Source organism: Pseudophryne corroboree, chromosome 2, assembly GCF_028390025.1.
Source record: "Pseudophryne corroboree isolate aPseCor3 chromosome 2, aPseCor3.hap2, whole genome shotgun sequence".
Classification (NCBI taxonomy): domain Eukaryota; kingdom Metazoa; phylum Chordata; class Amphibia; order Anura; family Myobatrachidae; genus Pseudophryne; species Pseudophryne corroboree.
In genome coordinates this window covers 592,509,345-592,530,203 of record NC_086445.1, presented here as the reverse complement: position 1 = coordinate 592,530,203, position 20,859 = coordinate 592,509,345, and the positions used below count along the sequence as shown (strand labels likewise).

At 48.2% G+C, this 20,859-nt stretch overlaps 1 protein-coding gene across 1 annotated transcript in view; it reads right to left on the bottom strand.

Annotated features, from left to right (window-relative positions):
- The window catches only part of SERINC2 (serine incorporator 2), a 127,212-nt gene that overhangs the window by 21,935 nt on the left and 84,418 nt on the right, over positions 1–20,859 (bottom strand). The window contains exon 4 of the mRNA XM_063954606.1: positions 13,855–13,934. Within this exon, the coding sequence (XP_063810676.1) occupies positions 13,855–13,934 (80 nt within the window). The remainder of the gene's footprint in view (positions 1–13,854; positions 13,935–20,859) is intronic.

Below are 20,859 nucleotides of genomic sequence, written 5' to 3'. Positions count from 1 at the left end.
ATGTATGAATAAGCCCCAAGCCTCGTCAAGGACTCTCTGTATATTGGGGGTCCTTATTGCTATATCTAAGTGCAGGGTTCGACACCCCAAAAATCAGCATAAGCCAGAAAGGCCAGGGCAGCACACCAGTGAAAAAACTATAGTGTTAATAGATTAGTGTTAGGAAGCCGAAGCTATATACAGAAAGTGATACAAAAATAATGAGATGTAATATAAAAAAAAAAAAAGAAGATTAAAAAAAAAATAGGATTTTGGTTACCTACCGGTAAATCCTTTTCTCGTGGTCCGTAGAGCAGAGGTTCTCAAACTCGGTCCTCGGAGGCCCACACAGTGCATGTTTTGCAGGTCTCCTCACAGAATCGCAAGTGAAATAATTAGCTCCACCTGTGGACCTTTTAAAATGTGTCAGTGAGTAATTAATACACCTGTGCACCTGCTGGGTTACCTGCAAAACATGCACTGTGTGGGCTCCCGAGGACCGAGTTTGAGAATTTCTGCCGTAGAGGATGCTAGTGTCCATATTAGTACCATGGGGTATAGACAGGTCCACTAGGAGCCATTGGCACTTTAAGAGTTTGAGAGTGTGGGCTGGCTCCTCCCTCTATGCCCCTCCTATCAGACTCAGTCTAGAAACTGTGCCCGAGGAGACGGACATCTTCGAGAGAAGGATTTAACACAGATAGTGGCGAGATTCATACCAGCTCACACATACAAGGCACATCAAGCTAACCTAGCTTGAAAACTCAGCAACCGCTGAGAACATTACTTACCAAGTAAACAACGCAGTACTTAACTAAAAACAAAGTTGTACTGAACCAGAAAATGAAGCACTGGGCGGGCGCCCAGCATCCTCTACGGACTACGAGAAAAGGATTTACCGGTAGGTAACCAAAATCCTATTTTCTCTTACGTCCTAGAGGATGCTGGGGTCCATATTAGTACCATGGGGATGTACCAAAACTCCCAGAACGGGAGGGAGAGCGCGGAGGCTCCTGCAGGACTGATTGACTTCAGTTTATCAGAGGCCAAAGTATCAAACTTGTAGAACTTTGCAAACGTGTTCGACCCAGACCAAGTTGCTGCTTGGCAAAGTCGCAGAGACACCCCGGGCAGCCACCCAGGAAGACCCCACCTTACGAGTAGAGTGGGCCTTGACAGACGTAGGACACGTCAAGCCTGCCGTAGAATATGCATGCTGGATAGTGAACATGATCCAGCGAGATATCGTCTGCTTAGAAGCAGGACACCCAATTTTCTTGGGATCATACAGGACAAACAGAGTCCTCTTCACATACATTTTCAGAGCCCATACAATAGCCAAGGACTTTGATGAAATTGAGGAGTCAGTAGCCACTGGCACCACAATAGGTTGGTTGATATGAAATGCCGACACAACCTTCGGAAGAAACTGCTGACGTGTCCGGAGCTCAGCTCTATCTTCGTGGAAGTATGGGCTTTTACACGATAAAGCCCCCAACTTCGACACACGTCTAGCAGAAGCTAAAGCCAACAAAGTGACAGCCTTCCACGTAAGAAATTTAACTTCAACCTCATGTAGTCCAATTGGAGGAACTGCAACACCACGTTAAGGTCCCAAGGCACCGTAGGCGGTACAAAGGGAGGTTGGATGAGCAGAACTCCCTTCAAAAAGGTCTGAACCTCAGGGAGGGCAGCCAATTGTTTTTGGAAGAAAACGGATAGGGCCGAAATCTGGACCTTCACAGATCCCAACTTTAGGCCCATATCCACACCAGATTGTAAGAAGAGGAGAAACCGTCCCAGTTGAAACTCCACCGCAGGAAATTTCTTGGACTCACACCAAGATACATATTTTTTCCAAATTCGATGGTAATGTTTAGACGTTACTCCTTTCCTAGCCTGTATCAGGGTAAGAATAACCTTGTTCGGAATGCCCTTCTGAGCTAGTATTAGGCGTTCAACCTCCATGCCATCAAACGTAGCCATGGTAAGTCTTGATAGGCGAACGGCCCCTGCTACAGCAGATCCTCCCAAAGAGGAAGAGGCCTCAGCTCTTCTTGCTACGTGGATCTTCTGGATCTACTGCAAGGCCTTCTTGGCCAGTCTGCAGCAATGAGGATCGCTTGAACCTTTGTTCTCCTTATGAGCTTTAGAACTCTTGGGATGAGTGGAAGTGGAGGAAACACATACACCGACTGCAACACCCACGGAGTCACTAGGGCGTCCTCCGCCACGGCTTGCAGATCCCTCAACTTGGAACAATATCACAGAAGCTTCTTGTTGAGACGAGAGGCCATTATGTCGATCTGGAGTACGCCCCAAAGATCTGTTACCTCCCTGAACCCCCCCAGATGGAGAACCCACTCCCCTGGATGGAGATCGTGTCTGCTGAGGAAGTCCGCTTCCCAGTTGTCTACTCCCGGAATGAAGATTGCGGACAGCGCCAACGCATGCTTTTCTGCCCAGAGGATGATTCTTGTTACCTCTGCCATCACAGTTCTGCTCTTCGTTCCGCCCTGTCGGTTTATGTAAGCCACTGTTGTCACATTGTCCGACTTCCCTTGAATGGTCCGATTTCTCAGAAGATGGGCCGCTTGGAGGAGACCGTTGTAGACGGCTCTTAGTTCCAGAATGTTTATCGGCAGGCCAGCTTCCAGACTTGACCACTTGAGTGACTGCGCCCCAGCCCCGGACACTTGCATCCGTGGTTAGAAAGATCCAGTCCTGAATACCGAACCTGCGGCCCTCCAGAAGGTGAGATAATTGCAGCCACCAGAGGAGTGAAATCCTGGCCTTTGGTGACAGACGACTTCTCTGGTGCATGTGTAGATGGGATCCCGACCACTTGTCTAGGAGATCCAGTCGGAAGGACCGAGCGTGAAACCTCCTGTACTGCAGAGCCTCGTACAAGGCCACCATCTTCCCCAGAAGGCGAATGCACTGATGAATTGACACCCGGGCTGGCTTCAAGACATCCCGGATCATCGTTTCACCAACACCGTTTCCACTGGGAGAAACACCCTCTGCACTTCCGTGTCGAGGATCATTCCCAGAAAGGACAACCTTCTGGTTGGTTCCAAATGTGACTTTGGAAGATTCAGAATCCAACCATGTTTTCTGAGAAGCTGAGTCGTGAGTGTTATGGACCGTAACAGCTTCTCCTTGGACGATGCCTTTATCAGCAAATCATCCAGATACGGAATTATGTTCACCCCCTGTCTGCAGGGGAGAATCATCACTTTTGCCATCACCTTGGTGAATACCCTCAGTGCTGTGGAGAGACCGAATGGGAGGGCCTGGAACTGAAAGTGACAGTCCAACAGTGCAAATCGCAGATAAGCTTTGTCAAAGTCAAAAAATATTGCAGTACATACATTACGTACAAACTACACACAGATGGCCTCCGTGCGCGTACTTGCTCTGCCGTACGTGCGCATATTCGCAATCTGCATATGGTCGCTCCCGCGGACCTGTGTATTAGCGCGTGGTATGAGTATTTACGGTAGAGTTTGTGAACGCATGGAAAAGCCATCAAAACACATTACATATTTAATCCAAATAGTGCACATTTTACACATAGCCTCCCTGCACTACAGCAGCAAGTTACAGCAGTTTAAATGGTTTCAGAACAAAGGGATTCACCTTTACAGGATAGGAGGGGACAGAACAAGGTTATAAGGTGGTGTTTGGTATCCAGCTGTAGGGTATTTTAAGGGTAACATTCCGGTGTTGGTTTGTGGAAGATCGCATGTTCCTGCGGATAGTTATGTGCAGGAGCAGAATATAGATATAAACTGTATTTACTGTACATTATGTATGCGGCGGGAATCCAGAGGAGATCACCCACAAGAGCAGTTGGAACAGACATCGCCCACCTATTCAGACCTCTCCTGTACTGTAAATGACCATCCCTGTGTCCAATGGACAAAGAGATTACAGTGTCCATTGTGTTAAGTTTTGGATGAATTGTATAAAGAGAGCCTGCTGCAGGCCTGGTCAGACACAAGACTCACAAAGTTATCTATTAGATGACCGAGGACCGGACCGGGTAGCGCGGCGAATCCAATCACGTATGTACCATTGAATGTAGCCATTATTCTGTTGTATTGTATTGTTTGTATTGTAACCACCTTTCAGCAATAATACGCTGTGGTGTCGGAACCCAGTGGTTTAACTACAGACTGGTGTCATGTCTTTCTTTCCCTGCTAAGGTTTAAAGTGTATTAGTATCGCATTGCTGTATAAGGTTTAAAGTGTATTTATTGGGCGTGTACGCGCTGTGTGTACCTTGTACCGTCAGCGCGGCGTTTGTACGCAAAGTCCGTACGCAGTACGGGACTCTTTACGCTAATAGCGTAAAAAGTACGTAGAGTGTGTATTAAGTATAGCGGCCGCAGCGGCTCCATGGTAAAGTGTATTTAAGGTGTGTTTAAGGTATAGCTTTCATTCCTGTATATAAATCAGCATTCTCAGCTTGATGCTGCAGCCAAATCGGAATGTGGAGGTACGCATCCTTGATATCCAGGGATACTAGAAATTCGCACTCCTCCAGACCTGATATCACCGCCCTTAGGGACTCCATTTTGAACTTGTTCAGAAAGGGGTTTAGTGATTTTAAGTTCAGAATGGGCCTGACGAACCATCCGGTTTCGGTACTATGAAAAGGTTTGAATAGTAACCTTTGTTCTGCATGTGAGGTGGTACTGGCACAATGTCCTGTGCCTCCACCAACTTCTGGATGGCATCCTGCAGGACAGTCCAGGCTGCAAGCAGAGCTGGCAAGCCTGATTTGAAAAATCGGTAACGAGGGAGATTTTGTAATTCCAGCCTGTACCCCTGGGACACAATATCTTGCACCCATGGGTCCAGGCCGGAGGACAACCAGACATGACTGAAATGTCTGAGTCTCGCTCCCACCGGCCCCACCTCCGAGGCGTGCAGTCCACCGTCATGCGGAGGACTTTGGTGTACCTGAAGCAAGTTTCTGTTCCTGGGAACATGCAGCTGCATGAACTTGGGCCGACCTCCCCGAAAGAAGGATTTGGACGGCTTTGCATTTCTGGGCTTGTTAGACCGATAGGACTGTGACGTAACTGAAGAAAAGGGTTTCTTCGGAGCAGGTGTAGCTGAGGGAAGAAAGGGTGACTTACCAGCCGTAGCCGTGGAGATCCACGCATCTAACGCTTCCCCAAAGAGAGCCTGACCTGTGTAGGGTAGGGTCTCCACACTTCTCCTGGATTCCGCGTCAGCAGACCATTGGCGCAACCACAGCCCTCGACGAGCTGATACTGACATGGAGGAAATCCCTGCAGCCATGGAACCCAGGTCCTTCATGTATTCTACCAGAGATCCTGCCGAATCCTGAATGTTACGTAAAAACAATTCAACATCACATTTCTCCATAGTATCCAAATCCTCAAGTAACGTGCCTGACCACTTTACTATAGCTTTGGCAATCCAAGCACTGGCAATAGTGGGACGTAGTATTGCCCCAGAAGCCGTGTACTTGGATTTTACAATCACCCGGGTCTTTCAAGGCGGTAGATCCTGGAACAGGTAAAAACACCTTTTTTGAGAGTATTCTGGATACTGACGCGTCAACAATAGGCGGGTTTTCCCTATTTTTCCTATCCTCTACTGGGAAAGGAAACACTACCAGAACCCTTTTTGGTAACTGGAATTTTTTATCCGAGTTTTCCCAAGCCTTTTCAAATATAGCATTTAATTCCTTTGACGCAGGGAAGGTTAGCAAGGCTTTCTTATTTTCAGTGAAGTAAGCCTCCTCAACCCGCTCAGGTGTTGTATCAGCAATATTTAACACATCCCTAATAGCCTCTATCATCAACTGCACCCCTTTTGCAAGGGATGCAGCCCCCCACAACACATCCACCGTCTGTAGTATCAGAGTCCGTATCGGTATCATCCTGCATGATCTGAGCAAGAGCACGTTTATGGGAATATACAGCGGGGAGCCCTGATGTACCAGAACTGGGCCATACTGCCATAGAGTTCTGTAAAGCCTGAGTTGCAGATTCATTTGTGCAACCCTATTAGAAATCTGAGAAATCATAGATTTGATAGAGGATAACCACTCAGGCTCCCTTGCTGGAATCTGTGCTAAACCAGTGCAATCCTGATTACATGGAATGGGATCATCCTGAAAGGACGTATCCTCTGCAGCATATGACACAGAGTCCCTGGACATTGCTTAATGGCGACCACAGACACTCTATATACACACACACACACACACACACACACACACACACACACGGGAGGGCAGACAGAGTTTCACCCCCAAGAATGGCAAGAGAGACACACAGATTGGAGCCAACCCACACACAGCGCTTTTAATATAAAGGGAGACCCCTTGTCAGCGTTGACTGTGCACCTTAATAGGTTACACAGTCGATTTGCAGTCCCCCCCCCCCCCCCTTCTACAACCCACTGGTACAGTGATAGATAGCTGGAGTTGCTGTGGACGGACTTGCTCTTCACTGCCAGCGCTGTGCAGGCAGGAAAATGGCGCTGAAACGCTGCTGGGTCCGCTCCGAGGAGATGTTCCGCCCCCAAAATGGCGCTATCTTCCCGCTTTTCACAGGATTATACTGGCCTGAGGATTGATGCTGGCTGAGATCCGGGGACAGGCTGCGTGACCAGTGTAGGATATAGGCGCTGGCTCAGGGCGCCCCTCACAGCGCCGCACTATCTTCACACCGCCCCCCCCCCGCTTGCTAGGGGGTTCGGTGACTCACTCGCCACAATCTTCAGCTCTGTAAGGGGGTGGCGGCATGCTGCTGGGGTGAGCGATCCCCTGCAGTGGGGAACGATCTATCCCCTCTGCAGCTCAGTGTCTAGTCAGCGGAGACAGTGGCTCAGACCCTGCAGGGCAGACACTGCTCCCCCCCATAGTCCCTCGATGCAGGGAGGCTGTTGCCAGCAGCCTCCCTGTAAAATAATAAACTCTAAAACTAAACTTTACTAAGGAAACTCTGGAGAGCTCCCCTAGCTGTGACTGGCTCCTCCGGGAACATTTTCTAAACGGAGTCTGGTAGGAGGGGCATAGAGGGAGGAGCCAGCCCACACTCTCAAACTCCTAAAGTGCCAATGGCTCCTGGTGGACCCGTCTATACCCCATGGTACTCATATGGATCCCAGCATCCTCTAGGACGCAAGAGAAAATAGGATTTTACTTACCGGTAAATATATTTCTCGTAGTCCGTAGAGGATGCTGGGGACTCCGTAAGGACCATGGGGAATAGACGGGCTCCGCAGGAGATAGGGCACTTTAAGAAAGCTTTGGATTCTGGGTGTGCACTGGCTCCTCCCTCTATGTCCCTCCTCCAGACCTCAGTTAGAGAAACTGTGCCCAGAGGATATGAACAGTACGAGGAAAGGATTTATGTAACCTAAGGGCGAGATTCATACCAGCCACACCAATCACACCGTATAGCTTGTGATAAACTACCCAGTTAACAGTATGAACAAGTAACATAGCCTCAGTTCAAGACCGACCAACTATAACGTAACCCTTATGTAAGCAATAACTATATACAAGTCTTGCAGAAGAAGTCCGCACTTGGGACGGGCGCCCAGCATCCTCTACGGACTACGAGAAATAGATTTACCGGTAAGTAAAATCCTATTTTCTCTAACGTCCTAGAGGATGCTGGGGACTCCGTAAGGACCATGGGGATTATACCAAAGCTCCCAAACGGGCGGGAGAGTGCGGATGACTCTGCAGCACCGATTGAGCAAACAGGAGGTCCTCCTCAGCCAGGGTATCAAACTTATAGAACTTTGCAAAGGTGTTTGACCCCGACCAAGTAGCAGCTCGGCACAGTTGTAGTGCCGAGACCCCTCGGGCAGCCGCCCAAGAAGAGCCCACCTTCCTAGTGGAATGGGCCTTAACCGATTTAGGCAATGGCAATCCTGCCGTAGAATGCGCCTGCTGAATCGTGTTACAGATCCAGCGAGCAATTGTCTGCTTTGAAGCAGGAGCGCCAACCTTGTTGGCCGCATACAGAACAAACAGAGCTTCAGTCTTCCTGATCCTAGCTGTTCTGGTCACGTAAATCTTCAAAGCCCTGACCACATCCAGGGACTCGGAGTCCTCCAAGTCCCGTGTAGCCACAGGCACGACAATAGGTTGGTTCATATGAAAAGATGAGACCACCTTGGGCAGAAATTGAGGACGAGTCCTCAACTCTGCCCTATCCACGTGAAAAATCAGGTATGGGCTTTTATATGATAAAGCCGCTAATTCCGAAACACGCCTTGCAGAAGCTAAGGCCAACAACATGACCACTTTCCAAGTGAGGTATTTCAACTCCACTGTTTTGAGTGGTTCAAACCAAGGTGACTTGAGGAAACTTAATACCACGTTAAGATCCCAAGGCGCCACCGGAGGAACAAAGGGAGGCTGAATATGCAGCACTCCCTTCACAAAAGTCTGTACTTCAGGAAGAGAAGCCAATTCTCTTTGAAAGAAAATGGATAAGGCCGAAATTTGGACCTTTATGGACCCTAATTTTAGGCCCAAATTCACTCCCGTTTGAAGGAAGTGAAGCAGACGGCCCAAATGGAACTCCTCTGTAGGAGCAGCTCTGGCCTCACACCAAGAAACATATTTCCGCCATATACAGTGATAATGTTTCGATGTCACATCCTTCCTAACCTTGATCAGGGTAGGAATGACCTCCTCCGGAATCCCTTTTTCAGCTAGGATCCGGCGTTCAACCGCCATGCCATCAAACGCAGCCGCGGTAAGTCTTGGAACAGACAGGGCCCCTGCTGCAGCAGGTCCTGCCTTAGAGGAAGAGGCCACGGATCTTCTGTGAGCAACTCTTGCAGATCCGGATACCAAGTCCTCCTTGGCCAATCTGGAACAATGAGAATTGTTCTGACCCTTCTTAGTCTTATTAATCTCAACACCTTGGGTATGAGAGGCAGAGGAGGAAACACATAGACCGATCTGAACACCCATGGTGTCACCAGAGCGTCTACCGCTACCGCCTGATGGTCTCTTGACCTGACGCAATACCTCTTTAGCTTTTTGTTGAGACGGGACGCCATCATGTCTATTTGAGGCAGTCCCCACCGATCCACGATCTGTGTGAAGACTACTTGATGAAGTCCCCACTCTCCCGGATGCAGGTCGTGCCTGCTGAGGAAGTCCGCCTCCCAGTTGTCCACCCCCGGGATGAACACTGCTGATAGTGCGCTTACATGGCCTTCCGCCCAGCGCAGAATCCTGGTCGCCTCTGCCATGGCCACTCTGCTCCTTGTGCCGCCTTGGCAGTTTACATGAGCCACTGCCGTGATATTGTCCGACTGAATCAGAACCGGTTTGTTCTGAAGCCACTCCTCCGCCTGGCGTAAGGCGTTGTAAATGGCCCTTAACTCCAGGACACTGATGTGGAGACAAGTCTCTAGGCTTGACCAGAGACCTTGGAAATTTCTTCCCAGTGCGACAGCCCCCCAACCTCGGAGGCTCGCGTCCGTGGTCACCAGGATCCAGTCCTGAATGCCAAACCTGCGACCCTCTAGGAGGTGAGCACTGTGCAGCCACCACAGGAGAGATACCCTGGCCCTGGGAGACAGGGTAATCCGTTTCTGCATATGTAGATGGGACCCGGACCATTTGTCTAATAGGTCCCATTGGAAAGTCCTCGCATGGAACCCGCCGAAGGGGATAGCCTCGTATGAAGCCACCATCTTCCCCAGTACCTTTGTGCAATGATGCACCGAAACCTTTTTCGGCTTTAAAAGGTTCCTGACCAGGGCTATGAGCTCCTGAGCCTTCTCCACCGGCAGAAAAACTCTTTTTTTGGTCTGTGTCTAGAATCAGGCCCAAAAAGGTCAGACGCGTTGCAGGTACTAGCTGGGATTTCGGTAAATTGAGAATCCAGCCGTGCATCTGCAACGTCTTCACGGACAGAGACACGCTGTCCAGCAACTTCTCCCGAGATCTCGCCTTTATAAAGGAGATCGTCCAAGTACGGGATAATTGTGACTCCCTGCTTGCGCAGGAGCACCATCATTTCCGCCATTACCTTGGTGAAAATTCTCGGGGCCGTGGAAAGACCAAACGGCAACGTCTGATATTGGTAGTGACAATCCTGTACTGCAAACCTCAGAAACGCCTGGTGAGGGGGCAACATCGGAACATGAAGGTACGCATCCTTTATATCCAGGGACACCATCCAATCCCCTCCCTCCAGGCTGGCGATGACCATTCTGAGCGATTCCATTTTAAACTTGAACCTCTTCAAGTACAGGTTCAGGGATTTTAGCTTTAGAATGGGTCTGACCGAACCGTCCGGTTTCGGTACTACAAACAGGGATGAATAATAACCCTCTCCATGCTGGAGATGAGGAACCTTGATTATCACCTGTTGAATGTACAATTTGTGAATTGCTGCTAACACTAGCTCCCTCTCTGACGGGGAAGCCGGCAGAGCCGATTTGAAAAACCGGCGAGGGGGCATGTCTTCGAATTCCAGTCTGTATCCCTGGGAAACAATCGCTATTGCCCAGGGATCCACCTGTGATTGAACCCAGACGTGGCTGAAAAGACGAAGACGTGCCCCCACTTGATCTGACCCCCCCCCCCCCCGGAAAGCCCCAGCGTCATGCTGTGGACTTTGCGGAAGTAGGGGAGGACTTCTGCTCCTGGGAACTAGCTGAGTGCAGCTTTTTTTCCTTGCCTTTACCTCTGGCAACGAAGGACGATCCTCGTACCTTCTTGTTTTTATTGGAACGAAAGGACTGCATTTGATAATGTGGTACCTTCTTAGAATGCTGCGGGGGAACATAAGGTAAAAAATTCGATTTACCGGCCGAAGCAGTAGAGACTAGGTCCGAGAGGCCTTCTCCAAACAACTCCTCCCCCTTGTAAGGCAATGACTCCATATGCCGCTTTGAGTCGGCATCTCCCGTCCACTGTCGGGTCCACAAGAGCCGCCTAGCAGAAATAGACATAGCGTTTATTCTAGAGCTTAGTAAACAAATGTCTCTCTGAGCATCCCTCATATCTCTGATATGCTCCATGGTCATTAGAATGGTATCCCTATCTAAGGTGTCCATCTCCGTAGATAAGGAGTCTGCCCATGCCACGACAGCACTACAAACCCAGGCCGACGCCATGGCCGGCCTAACGATAGTTCCTGAATGTGTGTAAATGTGCTTCATGGTAATTTCCTGCTTGCGATCAGCAGGATCCTTGAGGGAAGCAGTACCCGGAGAAGGCAGTGCCACCTTCTTGGATAAGCGTGTCAGCGCCTTGTCTACTTTAGGCGCAGATTCCCATCGTATCCGATACTTCTGTGGAAAAGGATACGCCATGAGAATCCTTTTGGGAACATGGAGTCTCCTATCCGGAGATTCCCAAGCCTTTTCGCATAATTCGCTTAGCTCAAATGAGGACAGAAACGTGACCTCAGGCTTTTTCCCTTTATACATGTGAACCCTCGTGTCAGGGACCCCCGTTCCTCCGTGATATGCAAAACCTCTTTTATGGCAATTATCATGTACCTAATACCTTTTGCCACCTTCGGCTGTAATTTTGCATCCTCATAGTCGATAATAGAGTCAGTATCTGTGTCAGCGACCTGGGATATGGGGCGCTTTTGAGACCCTGAAGGTCCTGGCACCACAGGGACAGGCACGGACTGGCTACCTGACTGATCCCTAGCTTCAGCCTTGTCTAATCTTTTATGCAGGAGATTTACATTTGCATTCAAGACATTCAGCATATACATCTAGTCCGGTGTCGGCGTTGCCGACGGCGACCTGACATTCAAGCACTCCCCCTCCACATTAAGCGAGCCTTCCTCATCAAACATGTCGACACACACGTACCGACACACTGCACACACCCAGGGAAACTTTTTTCTGAAGACAGTATCCCCTGAAAGGCCCTTTGGAGAGACGAGACAGAGAGAGAGTATGCCAGCACACACCCCAGCGCAACAACCTGGAGACCAACACAGAATGCTTTTCCCCAGCAGCGCTGTATTATACTTTATCCGCCAATTATGTGCCCCCCCCCCTCTCTCTTTTTAAACTCCCTTCACCGTGTGTAAGCAGGGGAGAGTCCGGGAAGCTTCCTCTCAGCGTTCTGTGGAGAGAGAAATGGCGCTGGTGAGTGCTGAGGGAGAAGCCCCGCCCCCTCGGCGGCGGGCTTCTGTTCCGCTCAAAATCGTGCAAAATGGCGGGGGCCCAGCTGTACATGTATATACCTATTTGCCATCTAAGAGGTGTTATTATTGCTGCCCAGGGCGCCCCCCCCCCCCTGCGCCCTACACCCATACAGTGACCGGAGTGTGTGCGGTGATGTGGAGCAATGACGCACAACTGCAATGCTGTGCGTTACCTCTGTGAAGCTGAAGGCTTCTGCCGCCTGAGACGTCTTCTTGCTTCTGTTCTTCTGGCTCTGTGAGGAGAACGGCGGCGTGACTCCGGGGGTGGACGCCCAGGACGAACCTGTGTTCACCCCCTCTGAAGCTAATGGTGTCCAGTTGCAGAGGAAGCAGATCCTATCAGTTAAGTAGGTCTGCCCCTCTCTCCTCAGTCCCTCGATGCAGGGAGCCTGTTGCCAGCAGTGCTCCCTGTGAAAAAGTAAAAATCCAAACAAAAATGCTTTCTGTAGCAAAGAACTCAAGAGAGCTCCCTGCAGTGCGCCCTTCATCCTCTGGGCACAGTGTAAAACTGAGGTCTGGAGGAGGGACATAGAGAGAGGAGCCAGTGCACACCCAGAATCCAAAGCTTTCTTAAAGTGCCCTATCTTCTGCGGAGCCAGTCTATTCCCCATGGTCCTTACGGAGTACCCAGCATCCTCTAGGACGTTAGAGAAAATAGTGTTAGTAAAGAAATTAGTAAGTGATAAGTGTTAATAGAATGTAATGGTATGCCACATTTGAGCCAGCCCGGCCAATCCAGGGGCACCGCACCCCAAACCTCCCTTGCAAGCACCTGAGTGATATCACTAAGCTAATTGAGCATCTGCCACTATATAGGTCTGTTGTGAGAGGCAGAGAGGATCTTGCATTAGGAGGAGATGTCGGTCCTGATATGCCATATAGAGCATTATGGGGTTGCTCCAAAGTGAGTAGCTCTTTTAGATATATGCAAGTAAGGAGCCATTATCATGTGGCTCTTTGCTGGTTAATCATAGACCCAGATTGGGGTAACGGAGGTGTGGGGTGCGGTGCCCATGGATTGGCCGGACTGGATGGCTCTAGTGTGGCATACCATTACATTCTATTAACACTTATCACTTACTAATTTCTTTATTAACACTATTTTTTTAATTACATCTCATTATTTTTGTATCACTTTCTGTATATAGCTTCGCCTTCCTAACACTAATCTATTAACACTATAGTTTTTTCACTGGTGTGCTGCCCTGGGGACCCCCAATAGACAGAGGCCTTGACGAGGCTTGGGGGCTTATTCATACATTTGCGCAAATATATGTAACCAAGATCTCTGAATTCTAATATTTAGTAGGATTTAAATCTGGTTACTGGTATCATTCAGGGTGCTGGGGGAAACAAAATGCCTTTTTTTCTTGCTCAGAAATACCCCTCCCTTGCAAGCACCTGAGTGATATCACTAAGCTAATTGAGCATTTGCCACTATATATGGGTTGATAAGTACAGTATGTAGGTAAAAGGCTTGTATGATTAGTCAATGGGCTGACGATTAATTGTTATGGGTAGCTATCAAGCAGATATGTAGCAGCTTGTATATAAAAAAAGAACAGGTGGCTGAAGAGGATGTGACACACTGACCGCCATAAAGAGGGGAATGAGTAATACAAGCAAACACAAGGGGAGAGGATGCCATCAGGAAAAGTAAATCAGAAGTTACCTGTAGTAAATACTCCACTAGGTATAAAGAATGCCCCAACGGTGATTCCCACCAAAATCAGGAACTTAAAAAACCAAAACCTGAATGGAATAAATAAATACAATAGATAAATACACACACATACACCACCATTACAGAACATATTAAATCTGTGAGACAACAAAAAATTAACAGCACGGAATATGTACCTTTAAAATTGTGTCAGAGACCTCTTATATAATATTAAAAGTTATTTTATAAAGGTTTATTAATTTTCATTGTGCATTATTGTTTACGTGCTCTGGTCATTTCATGCGAGTATAAGAGATTTTTTTTATTACTTTTGAGCCCCCTCATTAGAGCTTTGGCTGGTACACCGTAGAACTCAGGGACGTGTGGTGAGGTAAATGGCTCAGAAGGCACTGGCTAGTACCAGAGCCAGATTTACACACAAAACATGAGACAAAGGGTGCATGTGGGCATTATACACAGGTGCAGCAGTATATACTCCTGGAAATTTGGAGAGTTTTGATCAGAGACCTGCAGAAAAAAATAGGTAGGAGCGGCACTGCCTCACCTGCCATAGACTTTTTACTACAGGAGTTTTGACTACAAAAATGATTTGAATAATGCAAAGAAGATATTTCTAATATATTCTTTGTATTTTCATATACTTTATATAATCAAACCCCTGGCATATACGTTAGTATGAAAGGAAAGGCTCTGCCTCACCCCACCGCACGTCACTGTAGTACGGTAGAACTTCACCTTTACTGGTTAATAGATAGTGATACTGAGGAATAGGTCAGGCATCTTGTACTAGATTATGAAAGCCAAACATTCTTCCTCATGATTGAAGGTATATAAATGCATAAACTGAATGGCTTTACCACTATTCTTGCTAATTTTGGTGCCAAATTACACACCTTAAACCAGATGTATGACCAACCCAGGCTTGGTCTTTAGAGAAGGAAGAGGCTTTGCTCCTCCTTCTCCTCCTCCTAACAAAAGAGGTCTGCAAATAGGTAACAGGGAGATCTAAATTTTGGGGGAAATCCAACATAAAATATACATGAAGAGCAGTGTTACAGAAAGAGTGTTATCCAAAAATAGTCAATTATCTAATAATACACACTTGGATAAGATGGAGATTTAATTTTTTTGTGAGCCCATTACTATTACTAATTCAATTGTTGCTCTGATCGCATGCCCATTACTTTTTAAGTGCCCAAATAGACTGGGTTTAACCACAAATAGCGGGCAATCCCATTTAAAGTCCTGGCTGGTGTGCACAAACTCCCGTATGCGAGCACAAATCACAGACTATTTCTTCTCGCCTTCTCAGGAAACAGCAAAAATAAATTTAACTCATGCAGCTAATGAGAACCTGAATGGAGCAATAATTGAATTGTTCCGTTTTGCACCCTCACAGTGGTAGCTGCAGGGGAAAAACTATTTACACGCCCGCTAAGAGAAAAAAAAAAGATTTTACTTACCGGTAAATCTATTTCTCGTAGTCCGTAGTGGATGCTGGGGACTCCGTAAGGACCATGGGGAATAGACGGGCTCCGCAGGAGACATGGGCACTTCAAGAAAGAATTTAGATTCTGGTTTGCTCTGGCTCCTCCCTCTATGTCCCTCCTCCAGACCTCAGTTAGAGAAACTGTGCCCGGAAGAGCTGACCGTACAAGGAAAGGATTTTGGAAATCCAGGGCAAGACTCATACCAGCCACACCAATCACACCGTATAACTTGTGATAAACTTACCCAGTCAACAGTATGAACAACAGAGCATCAGTTCAACCCTGATGCAACAATAACATAGCCCTTATTGCGGCAATAACTATATACAAGTATTGCAGAAAAAAGTCCGCACCTGGGACGGGCGCCCAGCATCCACTACGGACTACGAGAAATAGATTTACCGGTAAGTAAAATCTTATTTTCTCTAACGTCCTAGTGGATGCTGGGGACTCCGTAAAGACCATGGGGATTATACCAAAGCTCCCAAACGGGCGGGAGAGTGCGGCTGACTCTGCAGCACCGATTGAGCAAACAATAGGTCCTCCTCAGCCAGGGTATCAAACTTGTAGAACTTTGCAAAGGTATTTGAACCTGACCAAGTAGCAGCTCGGCATAGTTGTAATGCCGAGACCCCTCGGGCAGCCGTCCAAGAAGAGCCCACCTTCCTAGTGGAATGGGCTTTAACTGATTTTGGCAGCGGCAATCCAGCCGCAGAATGAGCCTGCTGAATCGTGTTACAGATCCAGCGAGCAATAGTTTGCTTTGAAGCAGGAGCACCCAGCTTGTTGGATGCATACAGGATAAACAGTGACTCCGTTTTCCTGACTCTAGCCGTTCTGGCTACATAAACCGTCAAAGCCCTGACCACATCCAGTAACTCGGAATCCTCCAAGTCACGAGTAGCCACAGGCACCACAATAGGTTGGTTCATATGAAAAGATGACACCACTTTTGACAGAACTTGTGGACGGGTCCGCAATTCTGCTCTATCCATATGGAAAACCAGATAGGGGCTTTTATGTGACAAAGCCGCTAATTCTGACACACGCGTAGCCGAAGCCAAGGCTAATATCACGACCACTTTCCACGTGAGATACTTTAACTCCACCGCTTTAAGTGGTTCAAACCAGTGTGATTTCAGGATACTTAACATCACGTTAAGATCCCAAGGTGCCACTGGAGGCACAAAAGGAGGCTGAATATGCAGCACTCCCCTTTACCAACGTCTGAACTTCTGGTAGAGAAGCCCACTTTTTTTTTTTTTTTTTTTTTAAGAAAATGGATAGGGCCGAAATCTGGACCTTAATGGAACCCAATTTTAGGGCCAAATTCACTCCTGACTGTAGGAAGTGAAGGAAACGGCCCAGCTGGAATTCTTCTGTAGGAGCATTCCTGGCCTCACACCAAGAAACATATTTTCGCCATATACGGTGATAATGTTTAGCTGTCACGTCCTTCCTAGCCTTTATCCGCTTAGGAATGACCTCGTCCGGAATGCCCTTTTCTGCTAGGATCCGGCGTTCAACCGTCATGCCGTCAAACGCAGCCGCGGTAAGTCTTGGAACAGACAGGGCCCCTGTTGCAACAGGTCCTGTCTTAGAGGAAGAGGCCACGGGTCCTCTGTGAGCATTTCTTGCAGATCTGGATACCAGGTTCTTCGTGGCCAATCTGGAACAATGAGGATTGTTCTCACTCCTCTTTTTCTTATTATCCTCAGCACCTTGGGTATGAGAGGAAGAGGAGGAAATACATAGACAGACTGGAACACCCACGGTGTCACCAGTGCGTCCACAGCTATCGCCTGAGGGTCTCATGACCTGGCGCAATACCTCTGTAGCTTTTTGTTGAGGCGGGATGCCATCATGTCCACCTGTGGCAGTTCCTACCGACTTGCAATCTGCGTGAAGACTTCTTGATGAAGTCCCCACTCTCCCGGGTGGAGGTCGTGCCTGCTGAGGAAGTCTGCTTCCCAGTTGTCCACTCCTGGGATGAACACTGCTGAGAGTGCGCTTACGTGATTCTCCGCCCAGCGAAGAATTCTGGTGGCTTCTGACTGAATCAGAACCGGTTGGTTGCGAAGCAGGGTCTCCGTTTGACGTAGGGCGTTGTATACGGCCCTTAGTTCCAAGATGTTGATGTGAAGGCAAGTCTCCTGACTTGCCCACAGACCTTGGAACTTTTTTCCCTGTGTGACTGCTCCCCACCCTCGGAGGCTTGCATCCGTGGTCACCAGGATCCAGCCCTGAATGCCGAATCTGCGGCCCTCGAGAAGGTGAGCACTCTGCAGCCACCACAGGAGAGACACCCTGGCCCTGGTGGATAGGGTGATTAACCGATGCATCTGAAGATGTGATCCGGACCACTTGTCCAGTAAGTCCCATTGAAAGGTCCTCGCATGGAACCTGCCGAAGGGAATGGCCTCGTATGATGCCACCATCCTTCCCAGGACTCGAGTGCAGTGATGCACTGACACCTGTTTTGGTTTTAACAGGTTCCTGACCAGTGTCATGAGCTCCTGAGCTCTCTCTATCGGGAGATAAACCCTTTTCTGGTCTGTGTCTAGAAACATGTCTAGGAAAGGCAGATGAGCCATAGGAACCAACTGCAACTTTGGAATATTTAGAATCCAGCCGTGTTGCCGTTACACTTTCAGAGAAAGTGATACGCTGTTCAGCAACTGCTCTCTTGATCTCGCTTTTATGAGGAGATCGTCCCAGTACGGGATAATTGTGACACCTTGCTTTCGCAGGAGCACCATCATTTCCGCCATTACCTTGGTGAAGATTCTCGGGGCCGTGGAGAGACCAAACGGCAACGTCTGAAATTGGTAATGACAATCCTGTACCGCAAATCTGAGGTACGCCTGATGAGGTGGATAAATGGGGACATGAAGGTATGCCTCCTTTATGTCCAGAGACACCATAAAATCTCCCCCTTTCAGGCTTGCGATGACCGCTCTTAGCGATTCCATCTTGAACTTGAACCCTTTCAGGTATATGTTCAGGGATTTTAAATTCAATATGGGTCTGACCGAACCGTCCAGTTTCGGGACTACAACATGGTCGAATAATAACCCCCTCCTTGTTGAAGGAGGGGAACCTTGACCACCACCTGTTGAAGATACAATTTGTGAATTGCAGTTAACACTATTTCCCTCTCGTGGGGGGAAGCCGGCAGGGCCGTCGGTGAGAGGGCATCTCCTCAAAGTCCAGCTAGTATCCCCGAGACACAATATCTATTGCCCAGGGATCCAACAGGGAGTGAACCCACTTGTGGCTGAAATTACGAAGACGTGCCCCCACTGGGCCTAGCTCCGCCTGTGGAGCCCCAGCGACATGCGGTGGATTTTGTAGAGGCCGGGGAGGACTTCTGTTCCTGGGAACTAGCTGTGTTGTGCAACTTCTTTCCTCTGCCCCTGCCTCTGGCAAGAAAGGACGTACCTCGGACTTTGTTTCTTTGTGATCGAAAGGATGCATTTGATAATGTCGTGCTTTCCTAGACTGTGCAGGAATATAAGGCAAAAGATCAGAATTACCAGCCATAGCTGTGGAGACCAGGTCCGAGATCCCTTCTCCACAAAATCCTCAGCCTTCCATATGCCTCTTAAGTCGGCATCACCTGTCCATTGCATATCTACAGGACACGTCAAGCAGAAATCGACGTAGCGTTGACTCTAGAACCCAGTAGACTAATGCCTCTTTGGGCATGTTATATATATATCTTAAGACAGTATCTTTTATATATATCTATATATATATATATATATACATATATAGTTTGCATGGATACTGGATCACAACTGGCTGTTCTTGGGAAAGTCTTTACCTGTGTGAAACTGTAAGGACAACATATCCGTATCCATATTTCACGCCTATAGTTGATCCATGAGGTCCATTTTGGCATGAATTTGCTGATTCCGCTATTCCTTTGAAGGCTAAACATAGGAATTATATGAATTCTGAATACTGAATCTACGAGGCCGGCTTGAAGCCTCAGCAGTACCTATTAGTGATGCTTTGAAGTCATCCTTCGAACAATTCTGATTGACCACCTTGACTGAGTACTTTTAGATTGACGTTAATATCAAAAGACATACCCCTGATGAAGTCTAGTTACTAGACGAAACGCGTTGGGTTTTTGTACTTGATGTGATCTCTGAACATCTGTTAGGGTCTCCTGCTCTGTGCTGCCACGTCGTCATGGCAACCGGGAGACAAGTGCTAGCGGAGTAACCTGAGCGTAGCGGATACTCCGGTTCGGGTCTTTTGCTGTGCAGTGGTTACAGGCTCTGTGCACGGCAGGGGATCCGGTGCTGGTTTTTGCGCTCACAGTCTGTGAGGTCTGAGTGGGGCGTGGACAGCACCTGCTATATAAACCCTCTTCTCAGGTTAGGCAGATGCTGCTGAATCTTTGTTGGTTAGTCAGTTCCTGAAAGCTAGCTAGTACTGTGTAAACTTTGTATTTGTTTGTTGCTTACTGCAAATAGGCCTTGGGATTTGGTATTACACACTGCCAATCCAGACCTAGCAGTAAGACTGGAGTCAGTCGTTTAACCTGCTGGGGTTCTTTTGCTACTCTGTGAACCTAGCAGGTTTGTGGCTGTATTCTCAGACTTGCCTGCCAAAATCCTTTCTCACTGTGCAAGGTGTTCAGGTGTCAGTTTAGTGGCAGTAAGCTGAACCAGTGCACTGCAAGTGAGGACTAGAATTGTGGAGACTCTCCTTGTGTCTATTACTCCATCTCTGACCAAGGAGTTTACTGCCACACCCGTTGGTAACCCTTTAGGGTTTTGCTGTTGCCCTTAGCAACAGCATTTCGGGTTCTCTACGTATTAAATCACAACATCTCGCTTCTTTCCATCTGAGCATTCCTAATACTAGGGAGACACCCAGTTTCTTAGCCTTTGGGCTTCTCTGTTCACTTTGTGTTTATTTTGTTACCCTATCACCTTCTATGTATGTAATGTCATATTCCCCAGTCTGTCTGTGAGTTCATTTGTTTTGCATCCCTCTCCGTTCAGACGCCAGTACATTCCTGCTGGCACTGGTGTGCATAACATATTCAGCAGCCTAATACTCCTGTTGAAATTTTGTGGGAATATGGAGCATACCCCTCAAAATACTTTGCAACAGGTGGTCGATCAGGTGCAGGTCCTGACTCGACAATTTAATGATTTGTCCATTAAAATGCATACCTCGCAGGCCGCTGGCGGAGCTCCCGCAGCAGCAGTGCCTTCAGGGGTTAAGGAGCCGAAAGTAAATCTCCTGGATCATTTTTCTGGAGATCGCTCGCAGTTCTTTTGTTTCAAGGAGAGCTGCAAGCTATATTTCCAGCTTAGGCCTCAGTCTTCTGGGTCGGAGATTCAGCGGGTGGGCATAGCGATTTCCTCGCTACAAGGAGACCCACAGGTCTGGGCATATGGGTTGCAGCCTGACTGTCCGTCGCTTAAAAGTGTTGATGCTTTTTTTACGGCACTGGGCATGTTGTATGATGACCCTGACA